At 51.1% G+C, this 22,141-nt stretch overlaps 7 protein-coding genes across 7 annotated transcripts; 5 read left to right on the top strand and 2 right to left on the bottom strand.

The window, feature by feature from the left end:
- Nucleotides 1-110: 110 nt before the first annotated feature.
- Nucleotides 111-1,698, top strand: BDV14DRAFT_188374 (DXO/RAI1 family decapping nuclease; the record flags this gene model as incomplete). Its single annotated transcript, XM_073771060.1, has 8 exons — nt 111-185; nt 251-493; nt 554-585; nt 636-663; nt 828-894; nt 953-1,123; nt 1,194-1,493; nt 1,553-1,698. 8 exons carry the CDS (start codon nt 111-113, stop codon nt 1,696-1,698), a joined length of 1,062 nt encoding a protein of 353 aa, XP_073630219.1.
- Nucleotides 1,699-2,068: 370 nt separating this feature from the next.
- BDV14DRAFT_197987 (tRNA dimethylallyltransferase) lies at nt 2,069-3,582 on the bottom strand (the record flags this gene model as incomplete). Its single annotated transcript, XM_073772811.1, has 2 exons — nt 2,069-3,460; nt 3,532-3,582. The coding sequence occupies 2 exons, from the start codon at nt 3,580-3,582 to the stop codon at nt 2,069-2,071; spliced, it is 1,443 nt and encodes a 480-aa protein (XP_073630218.1).
- Nucleotides 3,583-3,957: 375 nt separating this feature from the next.
- Nucleotides 3,958-4,851, top strand: BDV14DRAFT_197986 (putative ABC transporter; the record flags this gene model as incomplete). The annotated part of the gene is made up of 2 exons (XM_073772810.1): nt 3,958-4,078; nt 4,142-4,851. 2 exons carry the CDS (start codon nt 3,958-3,960, stop codon nt 4,849-4,851), a joined length of 831 nt encoding a protein of 276 aa, XP_073630217.1.
- Nucleotides 4,852-5,191: 340 nt separating this feature from the next.
- On the bottom strand, nt 5,192-10,674 carry BDV14DRAFT_188373 (Elongator subunit ELP2; the record flags this gene model as incomplete). The annotated part of the gene is made up of 13 exons (XM_073771059.1): nt 5,192-7,528; nt 7,594-7,743; nt 8,539-8,697; nt 8,762-8,938; nt 8,988-9,362; nt 9,417-9,536; nt 9,589-9,696; nt 9,747-9,827; nt 9,880-10,049; nt 10,147-10,244; nt 10,302-10,337; nt 10,397-10,585; nt 10,661-10,674. 13 exons carry the CDS (start codon nt 10,672-10,674, stop codon nt 5,192-5,194), a joined length of 4,014 nt encoding a protein of 1,337 aa, XP_073630216.1.
- Nucleotides 10,675-11,313: 639 nt separating this feature from the next.
- Nucleotides 11,314-12,838, top strand: tom40 (TOM complex pore protein TOM40). The gene is made up of 3 exons (XM_073776462.1): nt 11,314-11,772; nt 11,840-12,487; nt 12,554-12,838. Exons 1-3 carry the CDS (start codon nt 11,461-11,463, stop codon nt 12,659-12,661), a joined length of 1,068 nt encoding a protein of 355 aa, XP_073630215.1. The 5' UTR covers nt 11,314-11,460; the 3' UTR covers nt 12,662-12,838.
- A 2,142-nt stretch (nt 12,839-14,980) lies between these two features.
- BDV14DRAFT_29134 (uncharacterized protein) lies at nt 14,981-15,630 on the top strand. The gene has a single exon (XM_073776463.1). It carries the CDS (start codon nt 15,171-15,173, stop codon nt 15,504-15,506), a length of 336 nt encoding a protein of 111 aa, XP_073630214.1. The 5' UTR covers nt 14,981-15,170; the 3' UTR covers nt 15,507-15,630.
- A 4,337-nt stretch (nt 15,631-19,967) lies between these two features.
- BDV14DRAFT_28993 (GSK family serine/threonine-protein kinase) lies at nt 19,968-22,041 on the top strand. Its single transcript, XM_073776459.1, has 7 exons — nt 19,968-20,311; nt 20,403-20,575; nt 20,648-20,731; nt 20,800-21,148; nt 21,203-21,396; nt 21,455-21,659; nt 21,733-22,041. Exons 1-7 carry the CDS (start codon nt 20,266-20,268, stop codon nt 21,864-21,866), a joined length of 1,185 nt encoding a protein of 394 aa, XP_073630213.1. The 5' UTR covers nt 19,968-20,265; the 3' UTR covers nt 21,867-22,041.
- Nucleotides 22,042-22,141: the final 100 nt, after the last annotated feature.

The following is a 22,141-nucleotide window of genomic DNA, read 5'->3' as shown; positions in this document are numbered from 1 at the left end:
TCCTCCACCCTTCGACCTCCTGATTACTACTACAACCGTGCCACAGGGCAATACGTGGCCGCGCCTCTTTGCTTGTTGTGCTTATTTGTTTTCGATCATTTATTGCTGCGATGAATCGGACTGCCTTTGACATCCAGCCTATCGGCCGCTTCTATGGGTCCAGCGCTGCTATTCGGCGGCCTAAGGTAGGTGCATAAAGCTTCAAATGACATTATACGTCGCTCAAAACAGTCATTAATCGAGGAGCCAGGAAATCGCAAGCTTCTCCTATGATGACCAACATGCCTACCATCTCGGAGACTCATCCCTGCGGTGGTACTACCCACCACAGCTGCCAGCGGATCTGAACCGCGGCTTTGATACTTTCCAAAAATTAGATGACACAGCCGATGAACATCTAGATGCTTTGCTAGATACTATAGTCGCGCTAGAAAGAGAGACCGAGAAGAAGTGCGAAGCCGACATTATCACCTGGCGCGGAATGATGACCAAGGTCAGCATCAAGTGCTCTTCCCTTGTTCTGGAAATTCTGGCTTAATTTGATGGTACATAGATTCTGACGGCGCCGTTCGATAATATGAACGGGTGTGTATGCATTGCTGGTTATCCGAGTCTTCCACTAATAACCCGTCTAGATTCGAGATGAATGCGACTTGTTTCCAGGTAAGCGTGATCCTACGAGGTATTCAAGTCAGGACGAGACTAAAGAATTGCGCAGGGCACCATGTGCGTATGTTCTCGTTGTCTGGATGGCTAAGTACTGGAGTCTGACTCTTTTTTCTCCGCTCAGATTTATTGAAGAGAACAATGAGTATAAGAATGAGCAGAAGCAATTACAGAAGAACCAGCGCATGCCACCAGGGATGGCTTCTCAAGACTTAATGGCATACTGGGGTGCGTTACCATTTGCTTCCCTCTGAGAAGCTTTCAATCCTTCTAACACTTCTGGTAGGCTACAAATTCGAGACGATATCCGTTCTCGATAAGACATGGGACGATGCAACAAGAGATGAAATTGAGCAGCGCGAAGACCTTGTCGTGAACAACAACGCACAATACTGCTCCATTGCGCGCACCGGAATCGGACACAGCAAGCTTGTTCTTGGGGGTGAAGTCGATGCCAGTATGCTTTCTCCCATCACTATTGTGAAATCATATGGAGCACGTTTCTAACCTGTCTTACCCATTTCCAGTCTGGGACAGCAAACCAGACCGCAAAGAAGACCCCATCAACTGGGTAGAACTGAAAACTTCCGCCGAGATCAGGAACGACAGGGACAAGCTCAAGTTTGAAAGAAAGCTCCTGAAGTTCTGGGCCCAGTCTTTTCTGCTCGGTGTCCCCAAGATTGTTGTCGGGTTCCGCGATCAGGATGGAATCGTACGGCGCTTGGAAGAGCTCGAGACCGCGAAGATCCCAAGCAAAGTGAAGCTTTCCGGCCGTGGGACTTGGGACGGGAATATTTGCATCAATTTTGCTGCTACTTTTTTGGATTGTATGTTGTCCTTTCCTCCCATCACCTCGGCACCATCCGCTCACCAACTCCTCTTACAGGGCTCAAGACTACTATTCAGGAGAGTGGAACATACAGACTCAAGAAGGCTGAGAAATCTTCCTTGATCGAGGTTTACAAGATTGAGGAGAGCGGAACTGGCGACATCCTTTCGCAAGCCTTCTTGTCCTGGCGAACGAAGACATGACCTCGGTGAATTTCCTTGAGGGGGTTGAACGAGATCATTCGATAGGTACATCAGCTACAGATTGGTATATTGGAAGGCTTCCATCTATACTAACCAAAAGAGTTGACTGAACTCGGTTGGTTGACTAACCATCTTCAATACGGCATGGGCCCTGTACTGCTAGTCTCTCATGCAGCTCAGTCGGCTTGCCGCCGTGGCTCTATCCATACTTAGAATAATCTAGCAAGGCGACAGCCCGCGCATAACCTGCGGTTCAACAGGTGCGGCTCCTCGGTATCACTACTGCGCTTCCAATAGCAATGATTCGACGCCGATGAATCTAACATTAAGGGGTATATACGGTATATCTCATTGACCAACTTCTATCTTGTCACTTCTCCATGACCCCATTGGGCGCTGTTTGAAAGTCCAGCTCCTTAGTCTCATCCCCAGCCTCATCCTGGGCGTTCTCTTGACTTTCTCGTCGCTTCTGTAGATACTCATCTCGTGCCTGTCTCTGCGCCCGTCTCTGCATAACCCTTCTATGTCCCCTCCCTTTGATATGGAGCTGCCACTGTTCCTCATTTGCCAGTATTTTATGACAAACATCGCAGGTTATGGTTCTCGTTATACCAGGGTCAACGGGTTGCTGTTTGGCCTCATAGACTCCCAGGGTTGTCCTTGCCAGCTCTGAGAGAGATTTTGGGTCTGGTAGAGTTCCGCCGTTCAGAAGCGTCTCTACAAGGCGCTCCGATGGTTCCTTGACGTTTTGTGGCCACATTTCAACGTCTGTTGTGTCCAAAAGATAAAGACGGTTGGTCATGCCCGCCTGTGCAAGTTTGTTCCAGAGTTTATTGCGAATCCAGGAAAGCTGGGTCATAGCGTACTGGCGGGTGGCGACCTTGACCAGCTCGACACATGATGCTTTGAGAGCGTCGAGTTCTTTCTGAGTTTTCGATCCATCCCGCAGAGCTTCAAAATAAGGTGCCAGTTCTTTGAATCCGATGGAAATCCAAAGTCCTCGGGTTTGGTCAACAGTGATGCCCTGAGCCTCTTTCTCATGCAGGTAGTCTGCCATGCGGCTGGCTTCTGACAACAAACCCTGGTCAACCATGTCGTCCACACGCTTGAACAATCTCTCTCCCAGTACAAGCCTTTCAGCGTGAACCCAAAACATGATCGTGTTGAACCGTAACTGTTCCGTGCCAGAATCAGGACCAGCCTTTTCTGCCGCGGCCTGTTTCAGCTGTCGCTGCTCGACATAGACCTGCGACGCCGGCTTGCCCGTCTGAAAATAAATTTCCAGCGAGCGGCGGATCTTGCGCGTATCCTTCGGATGCCACCGCCTTGCCATTATAGGATCAACCTCCCGTAATTTCTGCAACACCACCTCCGGCTCAGCATCGAGAATAGGCCACTTGACGCTCGGTTCGGCAGCATCGACCATGTTGGTATCGTCCTCTTCAACCGATGACCCGTCATCTTTTATGACCAGCTGGTCCTGGAACAACACAGCCTGGGTGTAGTAGTGGGTGCCGCCGACCAGGACTGGAAGCTTCCCGCGCGCGTGGATATCATCAATCAGGCGTAAACACTCCTTCCTGAACATCGATATCCGCCATGGTGCTTCCTCCAGGTCTATACAGCTGATAATATGGTGTGGAATGCCGTCACGTTCTTCGAGGGGGATTTGGTTCGTTATTATGGGAAGGCCGCGGTACATTTGCATCGCATCGCCGTTGATGATTTCGCCATTGAATCGAGTTGCAATATCAACTGCAAGCTAGCTGTGACTGTCAGTGCCTATTGCGCCCGTCATTCTGGGTAGAAGGCGCAAACGTGGAGATAGCTCACCTTTGACTTGCCTGTGCCCGTGGCACCGAGGACAGCTACGAGGGATCGCATTGCCGGAGGACGTCTGAACGAAGAGAGCGAGTAAAGATATTTGAACATAAGTGGAGCTGAGTAATATGCTCTGTCATGCCGGCATTAGTCTTGAGACTCGGCTTCCGGGCATTTGAAGCACACTGCGCGCAGTAAACAAAGATTTGGGGAGGAAAAAAGAAGATTCCGTCACATTTCGGTCTCTTGGTGGCTCCGCACCCCACCTCCAGTCTATCAACCTTTGGGCACCTTCTTATCCGGGATAGTCACCGTCACATCGCGTGCTTTTACTGGAAATAAGGTGAGTCACCTCAGTCTATATAAAATGTCGCGACCCCCTTTTAATCTAATTGATCCTTTCTCCATCCTCAGTCACCCCCAGCAGCACCCTCCACCATGTCCGACTCCCCCAATATTCACGTCCAGAACCTCTCCTACAAGTTCCCAGATGGGTCCAACGGCTTGACAGATGTCGCTCTGGACCTTCCTCCAGGGAGTCGGACACTGCTGATCGGAGGTAAATCATGCCCTTCATCCCATTTCCTCTACGCTATGCTAACACCCCCCTCCCCCTCTCTAGCCAACGGAGCCGGCAAAACCACCCTCCTCCGACTACTCTCCGGCAAGCGCCTAGCCCCCAGCGACACAATCGCCATTGCCGACAAAGACCCCTTCAAAGAAGGTCTCGAAGGTGTGACCTACCTCGGAGTCGAATGGGTTCTCAACAGCATTGTCCGCACAGACATTGACGTCCCTACCCTCCTCGCCTCCGTCGGCGGCAACGCCTTCCCCGAGCGCCGCGACGAGCTCGTCGACATCCTAGACATTGATCTCCGCTGGCGCATGCACGCCGTCTCAGACGGAGAGCGGCGGCGCGTCCAGCTTGCCATGGGCCTCTTGCGGCCCTGGCAGGTTCTTCTCCTCGATGAGATCACGGTCGATCTCGATTTGCTGTCGCGGAGCAACTTCCTTTCGTTCTTGAAGAGGGAGACTGAGATGAGGCCTTGCACGATTGTGTATGCCACGCACATTCTGGATAACTTGGCGCATTGGCCGACGCATTTGGTGCATATGCATCTGGGCAATGTCAGGCGGTGGGGGCCCATTGAGAAATTCAAGGATGAGGCGCCCGAAACTTCGGAGAATAGTCAGCTTGGTGAGATTGTGCTGAAGTGGTTGAAGGAGGATCTGGCTGCTAGAGGGCCGCGCAATGCGGAGCGCGGCAACCAGGCGAAGACCTATGAATCTTCGGGTATTGGTGGGTATGGGTATGAAAAGGCTGATGAATAAGGGGAGGCTTAGCCAGAACGCTATCCCTCCTTTTTCTGTATTGGTCAGGGTTTGTGATGTTTCACGGTTTTACGACCTTTCAACAATGACTGTCTTCAACATATAACAGTGTACGACTAGGTGGTTTATAGTGTCGTTATTAGCATTCAGGATTGGGGTTTTCAACATGTCAGGGCTTTGCAATCTTACAGGAGTTTTCAACATACATGGGATGGGATTTAGTTTTCTAAAAGATACTACATATTACGTCAAAGCTCAACGTTGCGAAAGAGGAGTTCAACAATCAAGAGTTGATTTCAACTGTGATTCATGTTTCATGTCATCTCTGTATATATAACGTCTATGGCTCTGATACCAAATCAGAGATGCTGTATATACGTATTGAAGTGTCCTCGCTTGCAACAGCAAGCTCAAAAGTCACATCTTCTCCGTCTGCCTTGCTTGGCCTTGACAAAGGTCGCCATGACAGTTCTGTGATTGTCTTCGATGGCGACTGGTCCCGGTCAAAGTTGGCTAGAGGGCTTGGCTCTATGCCATCCACCTTGATTTGATGGACGGAGAGCTTCCCGTCATCCTCGCCTGTCGCAAGGATAAGCATGCCGTTGTAGACTTGTGGGAGGAATGACACGGAAGTAACTGAGCTCCTTGCAGGGATAGTAGCCTTGCACTCAATCGACTCCTCCGCCACCTGCCACAGCTTAATCGACTTGTCTCGGCCAGCGGTAGCAAAGATCGGAAGCTGCCCCTCCGAAGCAGGAGCCCAGTCCGCATCAAGAATCATACGCGAGTGGCCCTTAGGGTTAGACTGCTTGAGCGTAAAAGTTGAAGGGTCGGTTTCGCTCCGCGCGAATACAGCCCACTGCCGATCTCGTCCCACGCTGAGCAGGTACCGATCATCTGCTGAGAAGGAGAGGCTAGTGATGGTGAGTGTATGTGCTGCAAGTGATGGGCGGATCTCGTGCCAATCGGAGGTGTCGTACAGGCGCACGACGGCGTGGTCTATCGAGCTGGCTTTGCATGCGGTTGCGATGAGACTGCGGTCGTGGCTCACGGCCACGGCGGATATTTCGTACCCGTGGCCATATAGCTTTTCGTGCTCAGGCCACAGCGTGGAACGGGAGAGTTGGTCTTCGAGCGGGGGTCGGGAGGAGTTGGCTATTTGTGCTTGGGATGCTTGTGCTTGGCCTGCGGTTTCGGCTTCGGCTGTTTCTTCTCCTTCCGCTTCTTGTTCTAAAGAGATGTCTTCGCCTACGGCTTGGTTGGACAGGCCGAGAACGGGGATTTGGGCTGTATCTGGAAGTTCGCCTTCTGTGTTTAGTATGAGGCCGGAGAGCTTCTCCAGGAGTTGAGCGATGGGTCTAGGCTCGTTGAATACTCGGAGCAGCTTCTCTTCAGCGCCTGAAACAAAGCGCTGCGGTCCCAGTGTGTCGACGCAGTTCAAATCATAACCGTGAATTTGAGGTCGTGAGAATTCGTGCCACGACTTTTGTCCGTCGCGCACCCATTGTGCATGGAGTCTTGTCGTTTGGTCGGCGGCCGTTGAGAGAAGATAACCCCCGGAGGGTTCCCACTTGATCCCGTTGGCCGATCGCACATGTCCGGAAATTCCCAGGGCCTGGACCCAAATATCAGATTCGGCTTCGTACTTCCATGCCCTCCAGCTACCCGTACGCTCGAGACTGACAACTTGCTTGCCGTCTGGTGACCAAAGGCCAATCCAGAAGCCACCGGTACTACCCGTAGCGGTAGTCGATCCCTTTTGTACACTGAGTTCTCCCATACGTTCTGTAGAAAGCCATACTCCGGAGACCGGATCTTGTTCCCAGATAGTCAAGGTGTTGTCTGCGGAGGCTGTGAGAAGTTGTTGGTGCTCTCCATTTGGGTTCCAGGCCGTGGTATAGATCCAGTCTTCGTTACCAAATAGAAGGGCCTCGAAGGTCATGGAGTACTTGGATCCTGCTGCTTCGAACTGATGGGCTTTGTTGGACAACGTCGGTTCAAGACCGCCCAACACTGGCTCATCGTCAGGTCCCACAGATGCGGCCGCTGCAGCCTCGCCACGGTTGAGTCGCCAAAGTCGAACATACTTGTCCTGGCTGGCAGAAGCAAGCAAGAGATGCCCCGTCTTGCTCTGCTTGTCCCCAGTGAATGAAAGAGAGCGCACCCAAGCCTCGTGGCCCGAAAGTGTAGCAGCCGTCTTGAACTTCGGTGTTCCAATGGTATTTTCTGCAGCATAAATTTGCACCTTGTTGGTCGTCCCAGCCACTGCCAATGCGACTGGTTTGTCTTGTGTATCTGTCGGAAGCGGCGCTAGTGCGAGAGCCAGAGGAAAATAACGCGGCTTCATAACCAGATCTTCCAATAACTCTCCCTTTAGCGACTCCTTGGTATCAATTCGCCATATCTTCACTGTTCCATCCGCCGCGCCTGTCGCAATGATGTCGAGGGCTTCATGTGTAGCAATGGTATTTACTGAACCAGTGTGCTCCGTCAGCGTGACCGCAAGGGAGAATCGTCTTTGGTCGACTGGGTCGGCTCGCCATAAGCGCACGGTACAATCAACAGAGCCGGTGATGAGGAGCTTTGTCCCTGTGGTGGGACAGGTATAGAAGCGGACAACGCTGACTTTGTCTGTGTGGCCGACGAGAACTGAATATACTCCGCGCTGCGAGTCATCCTGCAGATATGATAAACCGAGATCAGATTTAAAAAGCAGGGGTCTAAGGATCCAGGGGCACATACAAGAGGTTCCCACAGAGCTACATTGTTGTCTGCACCGTAGGCGAGGATGCCAGATTGAACATCCCAGTCCGCGGCGGCGGGGTGCCTGTTTCCGCCGACACTGATGTATTCGGCGGCGATGGAGACCATGGAGTAGGCAGCAAGAGAGACCTGGAGCTTGCGAAAAGATCGTTGAATGATTACGAGCTAACTCCAGCAATTGAAGAGTGACGATGGCCCGGGGAAGGTTGCGTCAAAACGATCGACTTTTTTGTGGCTTATCGATAAAGGCCGATACGAGGGAAATGCCCCTCCTTCGCTCGCTTTCCTCCGCGATTATTTATATCTTCTTACGGTCGATCGGGGGCCTGTACGCTTTCAGTTATGGCTCAGAATATAACATTTACGGTCGAGTTCACGTATGTGCTGCTGTCTCTTCCTCTTTTCAGCGTCTAAAACAATGGGTTGCTAATTCGATTAATGCACAGCGGAGGTCTGGAGATCCTCTTCGCAAACGAGCGCAAGCATCGGGTGTCACTTCCCGCTCAACTAGACGATGGCTCGCGGCCGAACATCTCCTATCTCCTTCAGCACCTTGTGGACAACTTGATGAAGGACCAGAGAAAAGGGCTCTTTATACTCGAGGATAATGTGTAAGTGGTCATGGACAAGGAACGCAATGATCTGGCTGATCAGTATCATAGTCGGCCCGGGATCCTTGTCCTCATTAACGATGCCGACTGGGAACTAGAGGGCGAGGAGAAGTACGAGCTTCAGCAAGGGGATAACATTGTATTCGTGTCTACGCTACATGGGGGATAATAAGCAAATAATTGACCGTCTCCTCATCGCAAGAACTACATGGTGTCAACTCAATCTCCAAGTTCATACAACGTCTTCGACGTGCTGCTGTGAAATCCTTTCGGGTTCACGAGGTGTCCGTATACCACCCTGCGGCGTTAACACCCCATCGTTCGGGGAGCCGATGCCTTGAACTGATGGAGTGTTCAGCCCGCTCGGAGGTACCGGAATTTTGATGTCTTGAGGAGAGCCAGGAATGATCTCCTGGGGAAGGTCGGGAATTTGGATTCTGCGCGCCTCATTCTGATAACTCTCAGGGATGATCTAGAGGGGCATTCAGCCGCCATAGCTCGCTATATGTGATAGAAATGAATGAATGAAAACATACCTCAATAATTTCGTCACGGGGAAATTCCAAGAATGGAATATCAGCAGCATTGCACGCCATAAGATAACCATACAAGACCCTGAGCACACTCTCGTGAGCAATGATCAGGAGGTCATTCTGTTCGCGCTCCAGTTCCAGAATAATTGGCTCAAGTCGCACGGCAAGATCGTGGTATGACTGCACCTGGTCAGTATCCGCGGTCAAGCAACTGGAAAACCAAACACACCTCTGCACGGGGATATCTATGATGGTAAGGATCAAGCTCATGCTTAGCCACCTCATCGGGGTATTCAGTTCGGATCTTCTTCTCTGATTTCAATTCGCAGACACCGGGATTCAGCTGGCTTAGTTGAGGCCTTTGCCTAACCTTGTACCCAGCATCATGCAGATATTTCGCGGTCTCGACTGTTCGGCGTCTTGTGGAAGTCCAAACTGTCAAAGGCTTGAGTTCGTAGTCGGTCTCGCCTTGGTCGATTATTGCCTGCTTTTCAGACTCTCTATCTTTCAAGAGAGTTTCAGTCATCTTCTTGGCGTAATCTTGACCTTTCTCAGATAGGGGACCATCTGCCTTGTAAGAATTCGGCTCCACGGACACGCCAGCCTAGAAATTGAATGTCAGTCGCTGTTCACCAATCTCAACTGAAGTGTCACTGACCCGAGCAAAATATGTACGTCTAGTCTTGATGTGAAGGTTGAGAAGGTAGAATACAATCCGGTTTGACAAATAACCGAAGCTCTTGTTGTTGACAATGAGCTTTTCTCCCGCATTGATCATCTGCACCAGCAGTCAGTAGGACGCAATGCAATAAGAGGCCAGACATTGGTACCTTTATATAGTTGAGATCTTTTTCTTCCATTGTATGAAATTGGGGGATCCGAGCAGATATCCGAGCCAGGTAATGTTTAACTGCTTCTTGGGATGTCCAACCCACATACTGGGGGTGGTCAGCAACGTGGTGAATATTGGGGGTTCTGGGGAACTGACGTCTGGTGAAGATATCTTAACTCTACGAACATTCTCTTCGATAATGCGATGATCATCGCACCAAGACTCGATGAACAGTGTCTAGACAATTTTGTCAGCATTAAGAACCCAGTGTCTATTGTAAGCAACGGACCTCAATATCATGTTTGGCAAACTCATTTGCCAGAGATCTCCGTCCAGCGGCCGAGGGATTCACGGCGTCGTAAATCGCTATTTGACCGTTTTCTTCGTTGAGGAATTGGTATATATCCTCACGGCATCTCTTTACAATCTTCTGCCTAAGCAGGACGGAGGACGCAGATGCTACGCACAATCAGCACAAAATGCGATGGGCAATGGAACATATACGAGACAATGGGGACAATTGAGAACGCCAACCAGGGCTCTTGTTCGCACGTACCATCAACAAAGAAGTAATCTTCCGGCATATCCTGACCATGGGGAATGGTAGCTCGTCGGTAATCTCCAAGATGGAAGATCCTAGTTTTGACACCAAGCCTGCAGAACAATTAGGGCAATTCCAGGAGCCTTCAAAGCATGTACAGCTTGACCTACCATCGAAGATATCGCGCCATTGCTACAGACATATGGCTAGGAAGCAGTCAGTTCCAAAGGTCCCTCATACATTAGGCTTACATAATTGAACGCACGTCTTGCCTCGCGCCGGGAGGCCTACGGTGATAATAACAATGCGCCCCGAGTGAAATAGCCTACCAGACTCAGTACTGTACAGCTGAGCTGGCGCAAGGTCGGCCTTCTCGGGTAAGTCATGGATGGCATCCACGAAGGTTGACGACTTGCGTCGAAACCGCGGGGAGTTGACGACAATGTCTGCTGTCCTAAGTTAAGTCAGACTCATTGATTCCACGTAAACATTTAGGGAAGCAAAAGCGAGTAATTAGATCAGAGCTTACAAAAGGGTATCCATGATTGTGGTAGGTGCTTTGACACTATAGTCACACAGAACGTCGAGTCAAGACCGTGGAAGAAATGACGTGGGAACTTCCTTCTGAGCGGAAAAGGTTACAGCGCTCAAATGGCGGAGCTTTAGGCAGGGAAAGACAGCCCCGGTGAAGAGGGTGATAGCTCAGCTGTGACCTACGTAACAGAGTATAGGTACCGTGGAGGCCGCGCTGGTCGAGGGGCGGATGTGAGGGATGTAGTATAGGGTCCGCTGGGAAGCCAAAATAAATGTTAAGCCAAAGCCGTCTAGAAATAAGAGAGAAGAACAATGGAAAAAAAAAGAGGGACCATCACAGGTCATGCAAAGTAAATAAAACAAATCACGGCCTTTCTTGTTGGTATCCCACCTGCATTATATCATCTCGGGCAAAAGAAGATCCCGTGCCGGGACAGTCCGAGGTCACGGCGGCGGCGCAGGGCGACCCAAGACGCAACTCCAACCAGGCAAGCAGGTGACTTTTTTCAAGGCTGAACTGCGATCCTCAAGCTGCTTGTCAACATCACCACCCATTGTCATCCTACCGTGGTGTCGCCTTTCTGCCATCCCTACCACCCCATTTACACAGGTATCTCTGAACCTGTGCCCTTGAGGTCGTTTAGCCCGCTTTCCGCGCGTTAGGCTCAACTCCGGAGCTCACCTCAAATTCTTTCATCCCCGTCTTCCACCGACTCCGGCCGAATACATCGACGACCAAACTTCTCTGGCCTCGTTTGATATTCTCCATCTCCTCTTTCTTATTAATCAGACACAATGGCCGAATATCTAGCTCCGCCTTCGTTCCTGACGGACAATTCCGTCTTCGCCGTTCTCAAGGAAACATACACCTCTTTCTCAGAGAAAAGGGCAGCTCTCGGCCTGCCCAACCCAGGGACGGTGGACAATGTCGGCAGGGAGGTGCAAAAGGATGTCCTGCTGTCTAACTTCATGTTCTCCGGTCTCCGCGCAGACCTGACGAAGATGTTCAGCATGAACCCGCTGTTCCGCGTTTCGCATGCTTTCTCAATGGGCGGCTCAGGAAACATGGCTCCGTACGCGTTCTCCGCCATGTACGGAACTTCCAACGTAAGTGACAGTGTATCTGAACCTTAATTGCTTTTATACGATGCTAAGCCTTGATTGTTGCGAATAGGTCTTCATGCAAGGTAACCTCGGAAGCGACGGTGGCCTTGCTGCCGTCTACAACTACCGATGGGCTCCCAAGTTGGTCTCCAAGGCCAACGTCCAGATCATGCCCGGAGCTGAGCAAGGTCTCATTCAGCTCGACAATGACTACACCGGCGATGACTTCACCCTGTCGCTCAAGGCCTTCAACCCGTCCTGCTTGGACGGTGGCCTCACCGGTATCTTTGTCGGAAGCTACCTCCAGTCTATCACCCCCAAGCTTGCTCTCGGATTCGAAACCATCTGGCAACGACAAACCCTGAACGCCCGCCCGGAATCAGCTGTCTCATACTCTGCCCGTTACAAGAGCGACGACTGGATTGCCAGCGCTCAGCTGCAGGCTCAGGGCGTTTTCACTGCCTCTTACTGGAAGAAGATCACCGAGCGCGTTGAGGCCGGTGTTGACATGAACCTCCAGTTTGCTCCCAACGCCGCTGCTATGATGATGGGTGGACCTAGCAAGGACGGCACCACTGCCATTGGTGCCAAGTACGACTTCCGCGCCTCGACCTTCCGCGCCCAGGTTGACAGCGCCGGTAAGGTCAGCTGTCTCCTCGAGAAGCGGATAGCCATGCCCATTGCTCTCACCTTCGCTGGTGAGATCGATCAGTCCAAGGTAAGTTGCCAACCATCCACCTAATTGCCCGCAAAATTTCTGAGGCTAACCAAATCGTAACTACAGCAAACCGCTAAGCTCGGCCTTGCTGTCTCCCTCGAGATCGCCGGCGAGGAAGTCATGGAGCAGACAGAGAAGGCCACCCCCCAGGACATGGTCACTCCTCCCTTCTAATCGACCAAACCGATACCTCCAACACCCCGCTGGGTCTAATCAGACCTGCGTGAGCTTCTAGACAGAGTTGGGGGGCTATCGCTCTTCCTCCGCCTTCAAGCTCAAGCTCCTACCTCTTCGCCCTTTGTTTTAGTAGTCCTTCCTCTCTCTCCTACCCTCCATCCACATGCATCTTTGGAAAAAAATGGTGTATTACCTCGAATTTGTCCGCTTTAATAATGGGTTGTTGGTCAATGGAGGCAGTCATTTGGCGCCACGGTACCAATTTTGTATAGAATCCCTCTTACTTCTTCCTTCTGGTCTTTGTTCCTTTTTTCTTTTTCCACGCATCCACGTCATTCCGTGTTATTGTTTATGGCTTCATCTATGACTGGCGACCCGTTTTTTTGTCATTGTTACTACCTACCTATCCTATCCTATCCTCTTTTGATGACACTCTTGGCTGCAGGTGGTCGGTGGTCGGTCAATGGGGGTTCTTCTCGGGCTCGGGACGCATGGGAGCACTTACAGAAAACTTTTCTCGTCACTTACGCATCATAGATGGTCAATGTAAAACATGTTTATTATTGACGGTTCCTTTGGGAAAGCAGGATTTCTGGTGCTTGGGATTTGCTGCGGTACCTAGGTAGTAAGGTTATACCACCTCCGTAGTCGGTTCAGGGCCAGGTTGAAGCTTCTATCGTAACAGGATAATGACATCCTTCCGGCCGAATCTCAATTTAAGATTGTATGGGTCTACCGGGGTAAATCTTCCCCCGGGGACACTTTCCGTCTAGACTAGAGAGTTGCTCCAAGATTTTGATGAAGCATCTTGGTAGCCAATGACCATTCCTTGTATGAAATTGGCCCCAAGGCCGCTGTCCTGGTTCCTTGAAGTTACAGAGACTCGAGTGGGCTACGGGAGATTACAAGTTGTAAACCAGCAAGGATAGTTTCGAGAGTCAATTTGACGCAGTCCACAACGCAGAGAGTATGAGGCCCTAAAAGGCTGTCCATGTCCCATAGTCCGGTCTACACCCCACACCTAATTAGCCGTACCGTTTACCAAGCGCTTAAGCGGTAGTGTTCTAAGGTCTAACCAGGCACAGCAGGTGGTCTTGCTCGTACTCTGAAGTAGAGTCCATATGGATCTGGTTCCAGGCAAATGAATAGTACCATGCCTCTATTCCTCATGGAGAATGAGGTCACTTGGGTTAGTGTCAATCCAGGGCAGAAGCAGAGTCAACTACGAGAAGAGCCGTGGTCGACTCGGGAGACGATGGAATAATACGGTCCAAGCCTTCGCCTGCGATTCGCTGGACATCTCAAAGTGACGTCATAGCACTCGGACTCGGATTCCCTCGACCTCGCAATAATTGTTCTTCAGCAAAGATCTTGGCCTTGATCGTGTCCAGCTTATCCGAAGTATGGAACAACGTTGGGCAGGAGTCTGAGATTAACCGTGATCATCGCAAACTTGCCCTGGCGTCGATCTTGGCAGATGCTCTTCGAGCTGTAGTACCAAGAGCTGGAATTGGACCCAGTTCGGCTCAGTACATGCCATGACGAAGACCAGCAGCAAGTCAGACGGCAGGGCACATGCGTAACTGCAGATCCAGGTGGGCTTCAGATATCGGGTACTGGCCGCGCAGCGTGTCACCAGCTGTTTCCTCTGAGATTAATCGCCAAGCGTGCTGCCGGTGATCATGGAGTCTGTTACCCGTTGTGCTTCGAAGCTTGTGCAATGATATTTTCACGGACAGGGCAACGGCTCCTCGCAGGCGTTATACATATTCTGTGCTTCGTGATTCCGGGGCGATTGATAATAGATAAGAGTATCACGATCATTCCATGTCGCACTGTCTAGAGGGGTACATATGCCTTCGAGTAACCCGTTGAGCCTTGAGATTCTGTATCTATCATGAGATTCGGTCAGCATAAACAGCAACACTGGCACTCTGCTCGATGCCAGAGATCGCGTGCAGCTGCCCTATCTTTGATCGAGATCTGGCAGCAAGTCGACGACAATCGGCTGGGTTTGCCTGCAGTCTCACGCTACTGCTGCATAGCAGCCCATTTTTCACATTTGCGCATAGGGCAATCAAGAGTCTGGGATTCTGGGTGGACATTGTCGGGGTCCACGGACTCATTGTAAATGAACTGCCCTCGTGTACTCCATAAGCGTCCAGTCAGCGCAGTTGTCGTATGCGGAGATTTTCTTCTTGCATAAGTGGCGGAACAAACAGGACGCCATCATCGAATGATGGAGCCCGCTCGAGGTTCCCGGCGTGATAGGAGAAGCTTGAACAAAGTAGGCGAAATTGACGATGATCGCGGTCAGAGAAACCTTCGAGCCTGCGACGTGTGGTGATTTCCTGCCAGTCTTTATTAGCAGGTCTACCTCAGTATCCACACGTTCGAGGTATTGGGCACCACAAGCGACAATTAAGCGCGAGGCGGACCTGCAATGAGCTTTACAGCGTAGCTTGTTGACTCCTCCTGGTGTTCAAATAGAATAGATCTCTTTTTAATGGGAAGGCTGGCACCATACATCAGAGTCCGGAGTGCTGCTCTTTCCCCGGATCACTACAGTAGAGCACGACCGTTGGGTTTCACCGTTGGACCGGGCCAGTCACAAGTTCGACGTATGCATTCGAGGAGTCCATTATACCTCAGCGACAGAGAGAAATCTGTCATAAGCAGTCTCCTCAGGCCAAATCATTGTACAGATCTACACGAGAGTCGTCGTGGTTGTGGCAGTGGACACTGGTGCTGCCTTAGGGCTTCCCCTTCGATCCCGCCGGGGGGGCTTGCATTCAGTACTAGCCGCATCGTCATGCCTCTTCAGCGGTCTGATGAATTCTAGACCGATTTACCTCGTTAGCCATTGTCTCAGCCACGTTCGGCTCCGAGCATACTCGGGACAGTTGGCAGATATGCGCCGGGATATTTATATATCTCGGCTTCGATGCCGAAACTGCATGGGTCACATTCCATGTATGTATACCAAAAGCGTCGGATGCAGATGACGATCAGTCACCCCTTGTCAGCAGAAATCTACTGTAGCTTGCTGGCAAGCATGTTTTCACAATTTCCAGACATTGCAGGGGATGTATGCATCCCAGCCTTGCCAGGGGTTTGTGGCGAACAAAGTGGGTAAAGTATGCGATGACACAAGAAATTTTGTTGAGAGGACAGCCCAAGGGAACAAGGCATGTGCTTGTAGCTTGGTCCTTTGTCGGTAAATATGCTGCTTCAATGCAATTATATCTAGATTATTCCGTGCGCTGTCGTGCCCTAGATGCCTCGGCCAGGCTAGACCCAGAGGCTGAGGAATGTACACGGCTCGGTGCTGAAATAGGCATGCACAAGCCACAACCTCAGATCCAGAAACCGATAAAGGACCAAAGACGTAAGAATTGCGTGGCTGCAGTTGCACTGGTAAGAAGTGCAAGCACCCCTGGAGAAAGTACGAACTTTATAAAACACGCCCTGGACGGATCAGAACTTTGATCCGTCGGTCCAGAATCCTTATCTTTAGACCAATTCTTAGCTCGATATGTTGTCCCCAGAACCTGGTACCTCCTTGAGACGCTGTGCGACTCGGCCTGGCGCCCTGAAGCTTCCGTCTTATTGCAGGCCTTGCAGGTGATTCCAGTCGGCACCGGCTGTGTTAATTTATCGGGGACTACAACGAACGATGGCCAATGGTGTGAAATAGAGAGCCATCGCTGAGGCATTGATCGCAATGCGAAATGTTTCACCTCCTACCTGGTGCATTCCTTCTAATTTTCGCACGTCGCAATATTTGGCTGACCGACAGATCTAGGCCCGGACAATTCCTCGCCCTGCTGGCACGTTCTAACGGGCAACTCAAAACTGAGACCTAGGGAAGCGTACATAAGTTTGTTTAGCATCAACGTTGCGTCGGCCGAGTGCTGACGGATTCGATACTTTGCACATACCATTTCATATCGGTCGGGAGGCTGGAGACTGGTATGTGGCCAATAGTTTGGCAATTGGGCCAGGTCGGTCCGAAAGACAAGGCCGTTTGCTCGTATTCCTCAATTCACGTTCCAGAAGTGTGCGACGCAAGGCAAGGCTAAACCAAGCGAGTAGTGCGTGATGGACAGGCAAGGGAAAGCTGCATCCATACATAAAGCATACCACGGAGTAAGGTAGCTCCGCATGTACACGAAGAACACCTGGCCCAGATTCATGTACAAAGACAGCTTTGGATGCGAGATGTCGGAAGGAAGAGGTATTCGACAGGGATGCCTTGAGCTATCCAGAACTGCACCAACAAACTCTGCGCGCTTGCAGGTCTGGCTGCTGTTCCATTGGCAGTCAAGTCAGCTTCAGGTGATCACCAACTGCCACCGCGCAGTCTGACTCTGACTTGGTCACTTGCCCCGTAGCTGAACACCTACGTAACGGCAATCATCGGGATGTCACCTGCGAGCTCCATACTCCTCCTATATCTCAGGGTCCTATAGTCTCTATTTCGGTCGGACCAATGATGGCGCATTGCCAGATGGTCATTCTGATTGAAGCAATTCCTCAGGCACAGCATCGCAAAGAAGCTGAAACCATGCACCTGTCCGATTCATATTTACTGATTTATACATATGTGAGATTAGCACATACTGTAGGTTGAATTCGAAGAGCACAGCAGTATACATGCGTGCAACAGCGGACGCCTACCGTATCACTCCGAGGACGTCGTGACTCGATGATCTTTCAGTAATTCGCATCTCATCCTCTCAGCCTAATGAAGCTAAGAACTGGCCCTGAATTGGCCACCCAACGCCACCCATCCCAGCTCACGGTTGAGTCCGCGGTCTCTGACAAGCCACTTGGACCTGCTTGGCCTGAGATCATCATGAGATGCTCGTCATATCTTTCACGACTTAGACTCCTGACACAAGGTCAGAGCTCGACGGAGCAAATAGGGACAAACCTAGCTCTGCTAGCTAGAAACTAACCGTCACTAGGGTCTAGATAGTCTTGAGCTACCAATATATGTGCTGGGGCTCCCGGTTATTGGCTGTGCGGACCGCAATGGGTAGCTTGTTTACGCTCAATGGACGTTCTATCTCAAGCGATGTTAGCCAGAGAGCAAGCAGGTCACGCTCGGGCGAAGAGCTGTCCGATTATCGTGGCCTAGACGCTGGAAAGTACTCCTCGTATTGATGGATGCGGCGGTTCTTGGGAGGTGTACTGCGTATTGTTCGGTGGTGTAATTACGTTACGCAAGAGGCAACGGAAGCGACCAATGGCCTCGGAGATAGTGAAAACCGAGCGTGGTCACTTGACCATCCAGTCGGACCAAACACATGGCACGCCTATCTGTCACCGGAGCGCTCAGCTAAGCAGGGCCTGCAATCTGCTCCACTGCCACAGGCGTGACCTGAGAGGTCATTGAGATTTTTCTTCTTCGAAGAGGCGATGGTTCCGTGGCCTGACTCAATTATGATCCAATGCTGAGTTGAACGAGGTTGGTTCTGGAGTCATTGTTGCATCTGAATGGTCATGATAGCTTGATCAGATGTTGCGAGCAGAGGTAGAACACGGCTGTGTTGATGCTACTAGTACCTCGTAGATACCTACTTCAAAGCTAGTGCTCTCAGCATACCTAGTAGTGGTTAGGCATGCCCGTTGATTAGCAGGTCAACTCCTCCTGGCCCAAGCTCCCTGTCTTATTTAGCCAGGGATTCAACGATTGGCACAAGACTTGCCCGTTCTCAGCAGATTGGCCAACCCAGCGGATTGAATAATATAGACTACACTATGCAGCTATGCCGTCTGTCTATGGACTACGGTCTGGAACTTCGTCGGAGAGGAGTCCTCAGGCCACGGGCGGAATCCGGAGCATAGTGCCAGGTCCCAGCGCCCCTTGATCATGGACTATGAAGGTCATCTGGCCTGTTGTTGTAGGTATCGGGCAGTCTCCCACAGCAGCAATTGGTTACCCACAGTGTGTCTTACGCCCAATGCCAGTGGCTCCACATTAGCCGCTCCCGTCATTGAGTGATCGACTCTCTCCTCTGCAGGCGAGTTCCTGTTGGGCCTGGGGAATTGACGATTCAACGTGTTTGTTGCCCTGTCCCATTCGCCGTTAAAAATGTACTGTAAACTGCCGATGGACTCACGATCAGCTTGCAGTTTACTTGCTCCGGGCCGGGGCTCCCTAGTGGACCTCTCTGCCTCCCAAGCGACATTGCTGGAAGAACTGCTTGAATCCATGGGTCCCATAGCAGTTACCTTGCTTTCGGTAAGGGCAGCTCCTCTCCATAGCGTCATAGTTTTGAGGCCGAGCTCTCATGACTTCGTACTGTACGGTAATTACCACGACGATACTGGCACAGCCATACCCCTCTTTTTTGACTTCCCTCAACAGACGCTGGTCTTCTTGTAGGCAATAGCTGTTGATATGAAGTACTCTGTCCACGAACGACGTGAATAGCAGCAATAGTAGGAGAAATTGTACTGACCTGGTCATGCGTCCTGGCCCAAATGACAGGCCACCAGCAGCAGGTACTCCGCGACCCTCAAGTTCACCACTATGAGCAGACGCTTCCCAAGAACCAACGCTACTGTGTAAAATTTGCTATTCTCCTGCCGGCGGCCATAAACAGCAATCCTTCACTGCGGACAGGACGAGGAGCATGGAATCGCATGCGCACATCCTTTTTGCCTCTCCACAGACTGGCACAGCTCCGTGCTCTAGCACAGTTCACTACTCCGTAAAGTTGCCAGTCGGCCGTGGGCCACTTCCGCCCCTCCCCAAACGATCTCATTCTCAGGACTCCCACTCGCAGTCAGTGTCCCAGATGCTCGGACGGGCGTCTCGTTGCTTTTGCCTCTAGAGTCGTCGTCGCAGTATTGCTTTTTCCTCACGAAATAAATCTCTTTTCTCCTGTCTAGTCTAGAAGGACTCTGGATAGCACACTCTGTAATCGTTCTGCTCTGCGGTGCTTTATTCCCGCGTTCCTGCAGCCCTCGCGTGTTTGGGCTTCGTCGCTCCATCAACGTCACCTGCTCACTCTCTCCTCCTCCCTCCCCCGACCCATTCTCTTTTTTAATAATACCTGACCCGTAAATCCACCCTTCTTTGCATCTCCCCCTGCTCTGTCTGGTTCGTCGTGACTTAATTCCTCTACCTGTTCCTCGAATTATCTTCTTTTCCCTTTTCTACTTTCTTTCACTCCCCCCCTCCGTTTCCTGCTGCTTTACTTGTGCCAGCCATACCTATCGCCCACTACTGTGCTCCCCCTCCAGACTCTCCCGGCCTTGCGTCTGCACTCTTGGCACTCAACCCAAGTCCGTTGGTCCTTGGTCTGAGCCTATTTGCTGCGGTTCGCTTGTTCAGTAGTGCTCTCAACCTCTCTCATCGCTCGCCGGCCTCCACTCACCTTCCTCCGTTCTGTCCTTCAGACGTTCCGCCCATCCAACGCACCCCTCCAATCTCGTGCTCCACCGGCCACAGTCTGCCCAAAACGGACCTCACGCCTTACTTTCACACCATTTCCCGCCATCCGCTACTTAAGTCCAGCCCTCCATATTCTCGATAGCACTCCTCCCCCGACCTTCTCCACGCTGTCCCCTCCCTTAGACACTCCGTGATGTCACAGAATCGGTCTGGGGTGTTTTCAAACTTGCGCATGGGTGGTAAGGACCCGATAGCCTCTCTTGAGGCTCCAATTGCCGGGAGCTTGGCTTTGTATCTTGGGTACTGACTGCTCTCTTTTCTTCCCTGCAGAAGTCGTCCGCGAGAAAGTCCAAGATGGACTAACTGGGGAGACAAAGGAGATACAATATTCGCAATGTAAGATCGTCGGCAATGGGTCGTTCGGTGTCGTCTTCCAAACGAAGATGATGCCCAGCGGCGAGGATGCTGCGATCAAGCGTGTTCTCCAGGATAAACGGTTCAAGGTATGCTGCTCGCCGTCGCCGCTGCTCTTACACCGTCGGCCGCATCGTGTCTCAATTACTGACTTGGAATAGAACCGTGAGCTGCAGATCATGAGGATTGTGCGCCATCCCAACATCGTCGAGCTCAAGGCTTTCTACTATTCGAACGGCGAACGGGTACGCTTACTCGATCAACTCCTCCCTCACGTACTTCTATAGCTAACCTTGCCACGACCGAATCGCAGAAGGATGAAGTCTACCTCAACCTTGTTTTAGAATATGTACCGGAAACTGTCTATCGGGCTTCCCGCTACTTTAACAAGCTGAAGACAACCATGCCGATGTTGGAGGTCAAGCTTTACATTTACCAACTCTTCCGTTCCCTGGCATACATCCACTCACAAGGCATCTGCCACCGTGACATCAAGCCTCAGAACCTCCTCCTTGACCCGACTACCGGTATTCTGAAGCTATGCGATTTCGGATCCGCCAAGATTTTGATCGAGAACGAGCCGAACGTTTCGTACATTTGCTCTCGCTACTACCGTGCTCCCGAATTGATTTTTGGAGCTACAAACTACACAACTAAGATTGGTAAGGATTCATATCGCATTCATTCGTTCTTGTGTGCAGGCTAACATGTTTCAGACGTATGGTCCACTGGTTGTGTCATGGCGGAGTTGATGCTCGGGCAACCCCTCTTCCCCGGAGAGTCAGGAATTGATCAGCTGGTCGAGATCATCAAGGTTCTGGGTACCCCTACGCGCGAGCAGATTCGTACAATGAACCCCAATTACATGGAACACAAATTCCCCCAGATTAAACCACATCCGTTCAACAAGGTACGCCTTCACTACCCCGCATTCACCTGGAGGATTTCAGCCTGACTTGGCTCCCTAGGTTTTCCGACGAGCGCCGCATGAGGCTATCGATTTGATCTCCGCCCTGCTGGAGTACACACCCACCCAGCGTCTTTCCGCCATTGAAGCGATGTGCCACCCGTTCTTTGATGAGTTGCGGGATCCCAATACTAGCTTACCCGATTCGCGGCACCCCAATGGAGCGTCGAGAGATTTGCCCAACCTTTTCGATTTCTCTAGACATGGTACGTTTGATGTTTTCGAAATGAAATAGTGTGATGAGGTGCATGGCAAAATGCTAATATTTAAATTCGCCAGAACTTTCAATCGCGCCTTCGATGAACAACAAGCTAGTTCCACCCCACACACGGCCTGCGCTTGAAGCCCGCGGATTATATATTGATGACTTCAAGCCGCTCACGAAAGAGGAAATGATGGCACACCTTGACTGAGTCAATGGTATAGTGCTGATGAATTATACGCTTTCCATTGTGCATTACTTCATGCACATATTCGCGAAGATTTGCTGCCCTGCCGTGCACCTTCATTTCCCTGCATCTGGTGGTTTTTGAACTAGCAGAGGTTTATTTACATCTGTAGACCTAATCCATCGGCGAGGCATCCGGGAGCTGGCTTCTGTGTATTGGGTTCGAGGAAAGACAAAATGCATTCGAGAAAACACAAGAGAAAAAAAAGAATAAGTGAACGAGGGGGCCTGATGGACCTT

The sequence above is a fragment of the Aspergillus stella-maris genome, assembly GCF_047715825.1.
Source record: "Aspergillus stella-maris strain CBS 113639 unplaced genomic scaffold BDV14scaffold_14, whole genome shotgun sequence".
Classification (NCBI taxonomy): Eukaryota; Fungi; Ascomycota; class Eurotiomycetes; order Eurotiales; family Aspergillaceae; genus Aspergillus; species Aspergillus stella-maris.
The sequence above is the reverse complement of the archived record's forward strand: the minus strand, read 5'-3'. Positions and strand labels throughout refer to the sequence as shown.

Bases quoted from the DNA above. Each gene is read 5' to 3' on its own strand.
- BDV14DRAFT_28993 (XM_073776459.1), top strand. From the start codon at position 20,266: ATGTCACAGAATCGGTCTGGGGTGTTTTCAAACTTGCGCATGGGTG. The intron at 20,576-20,647 runs GTATGCTGCTCG...GACTTGGAATAG, and splicing joins TCCAGGATAAACGGTTCAAG to AACCGTGAGCTGCAGATCAT. The intron at 21,397-21,454 runs GTACGCCTTCAC...TTGGCTCCCTAG, and splicing joins AACCACATCCGTTCAACAAG to GTTTTCCGACGAGCGCCGCA.
- BDV14DRAFT_29134 (XM_073776463.1), top strand. From the start codon at position 15,171: ATGGGAAGGCTGGCACCATACATCAGAGTCCGGAGTGCTGCTCTTTCC.
- tom40 (XM_073776462.1), top strand. From the start codon at position 11,461: ATGGCCGAATATCTAGCTCCGCCTTCGTTCCTGACGGACAATTCCGTC. The intron at 11,773-11,839 runs GTAAGTGACAGT...TGTTGCGAATAG, and splicing joins CCATGTACGGAACTTCCAAC to GTCTTCATGCAAGGTAACCT. The intron at 12,488-12,553 runs GTAAGTTGCCAA...TCGTAACTACAG, and splicing joins GTGAGATCGATCAGTCCAAG to CAAACCGCTAAGCTCGGCCT.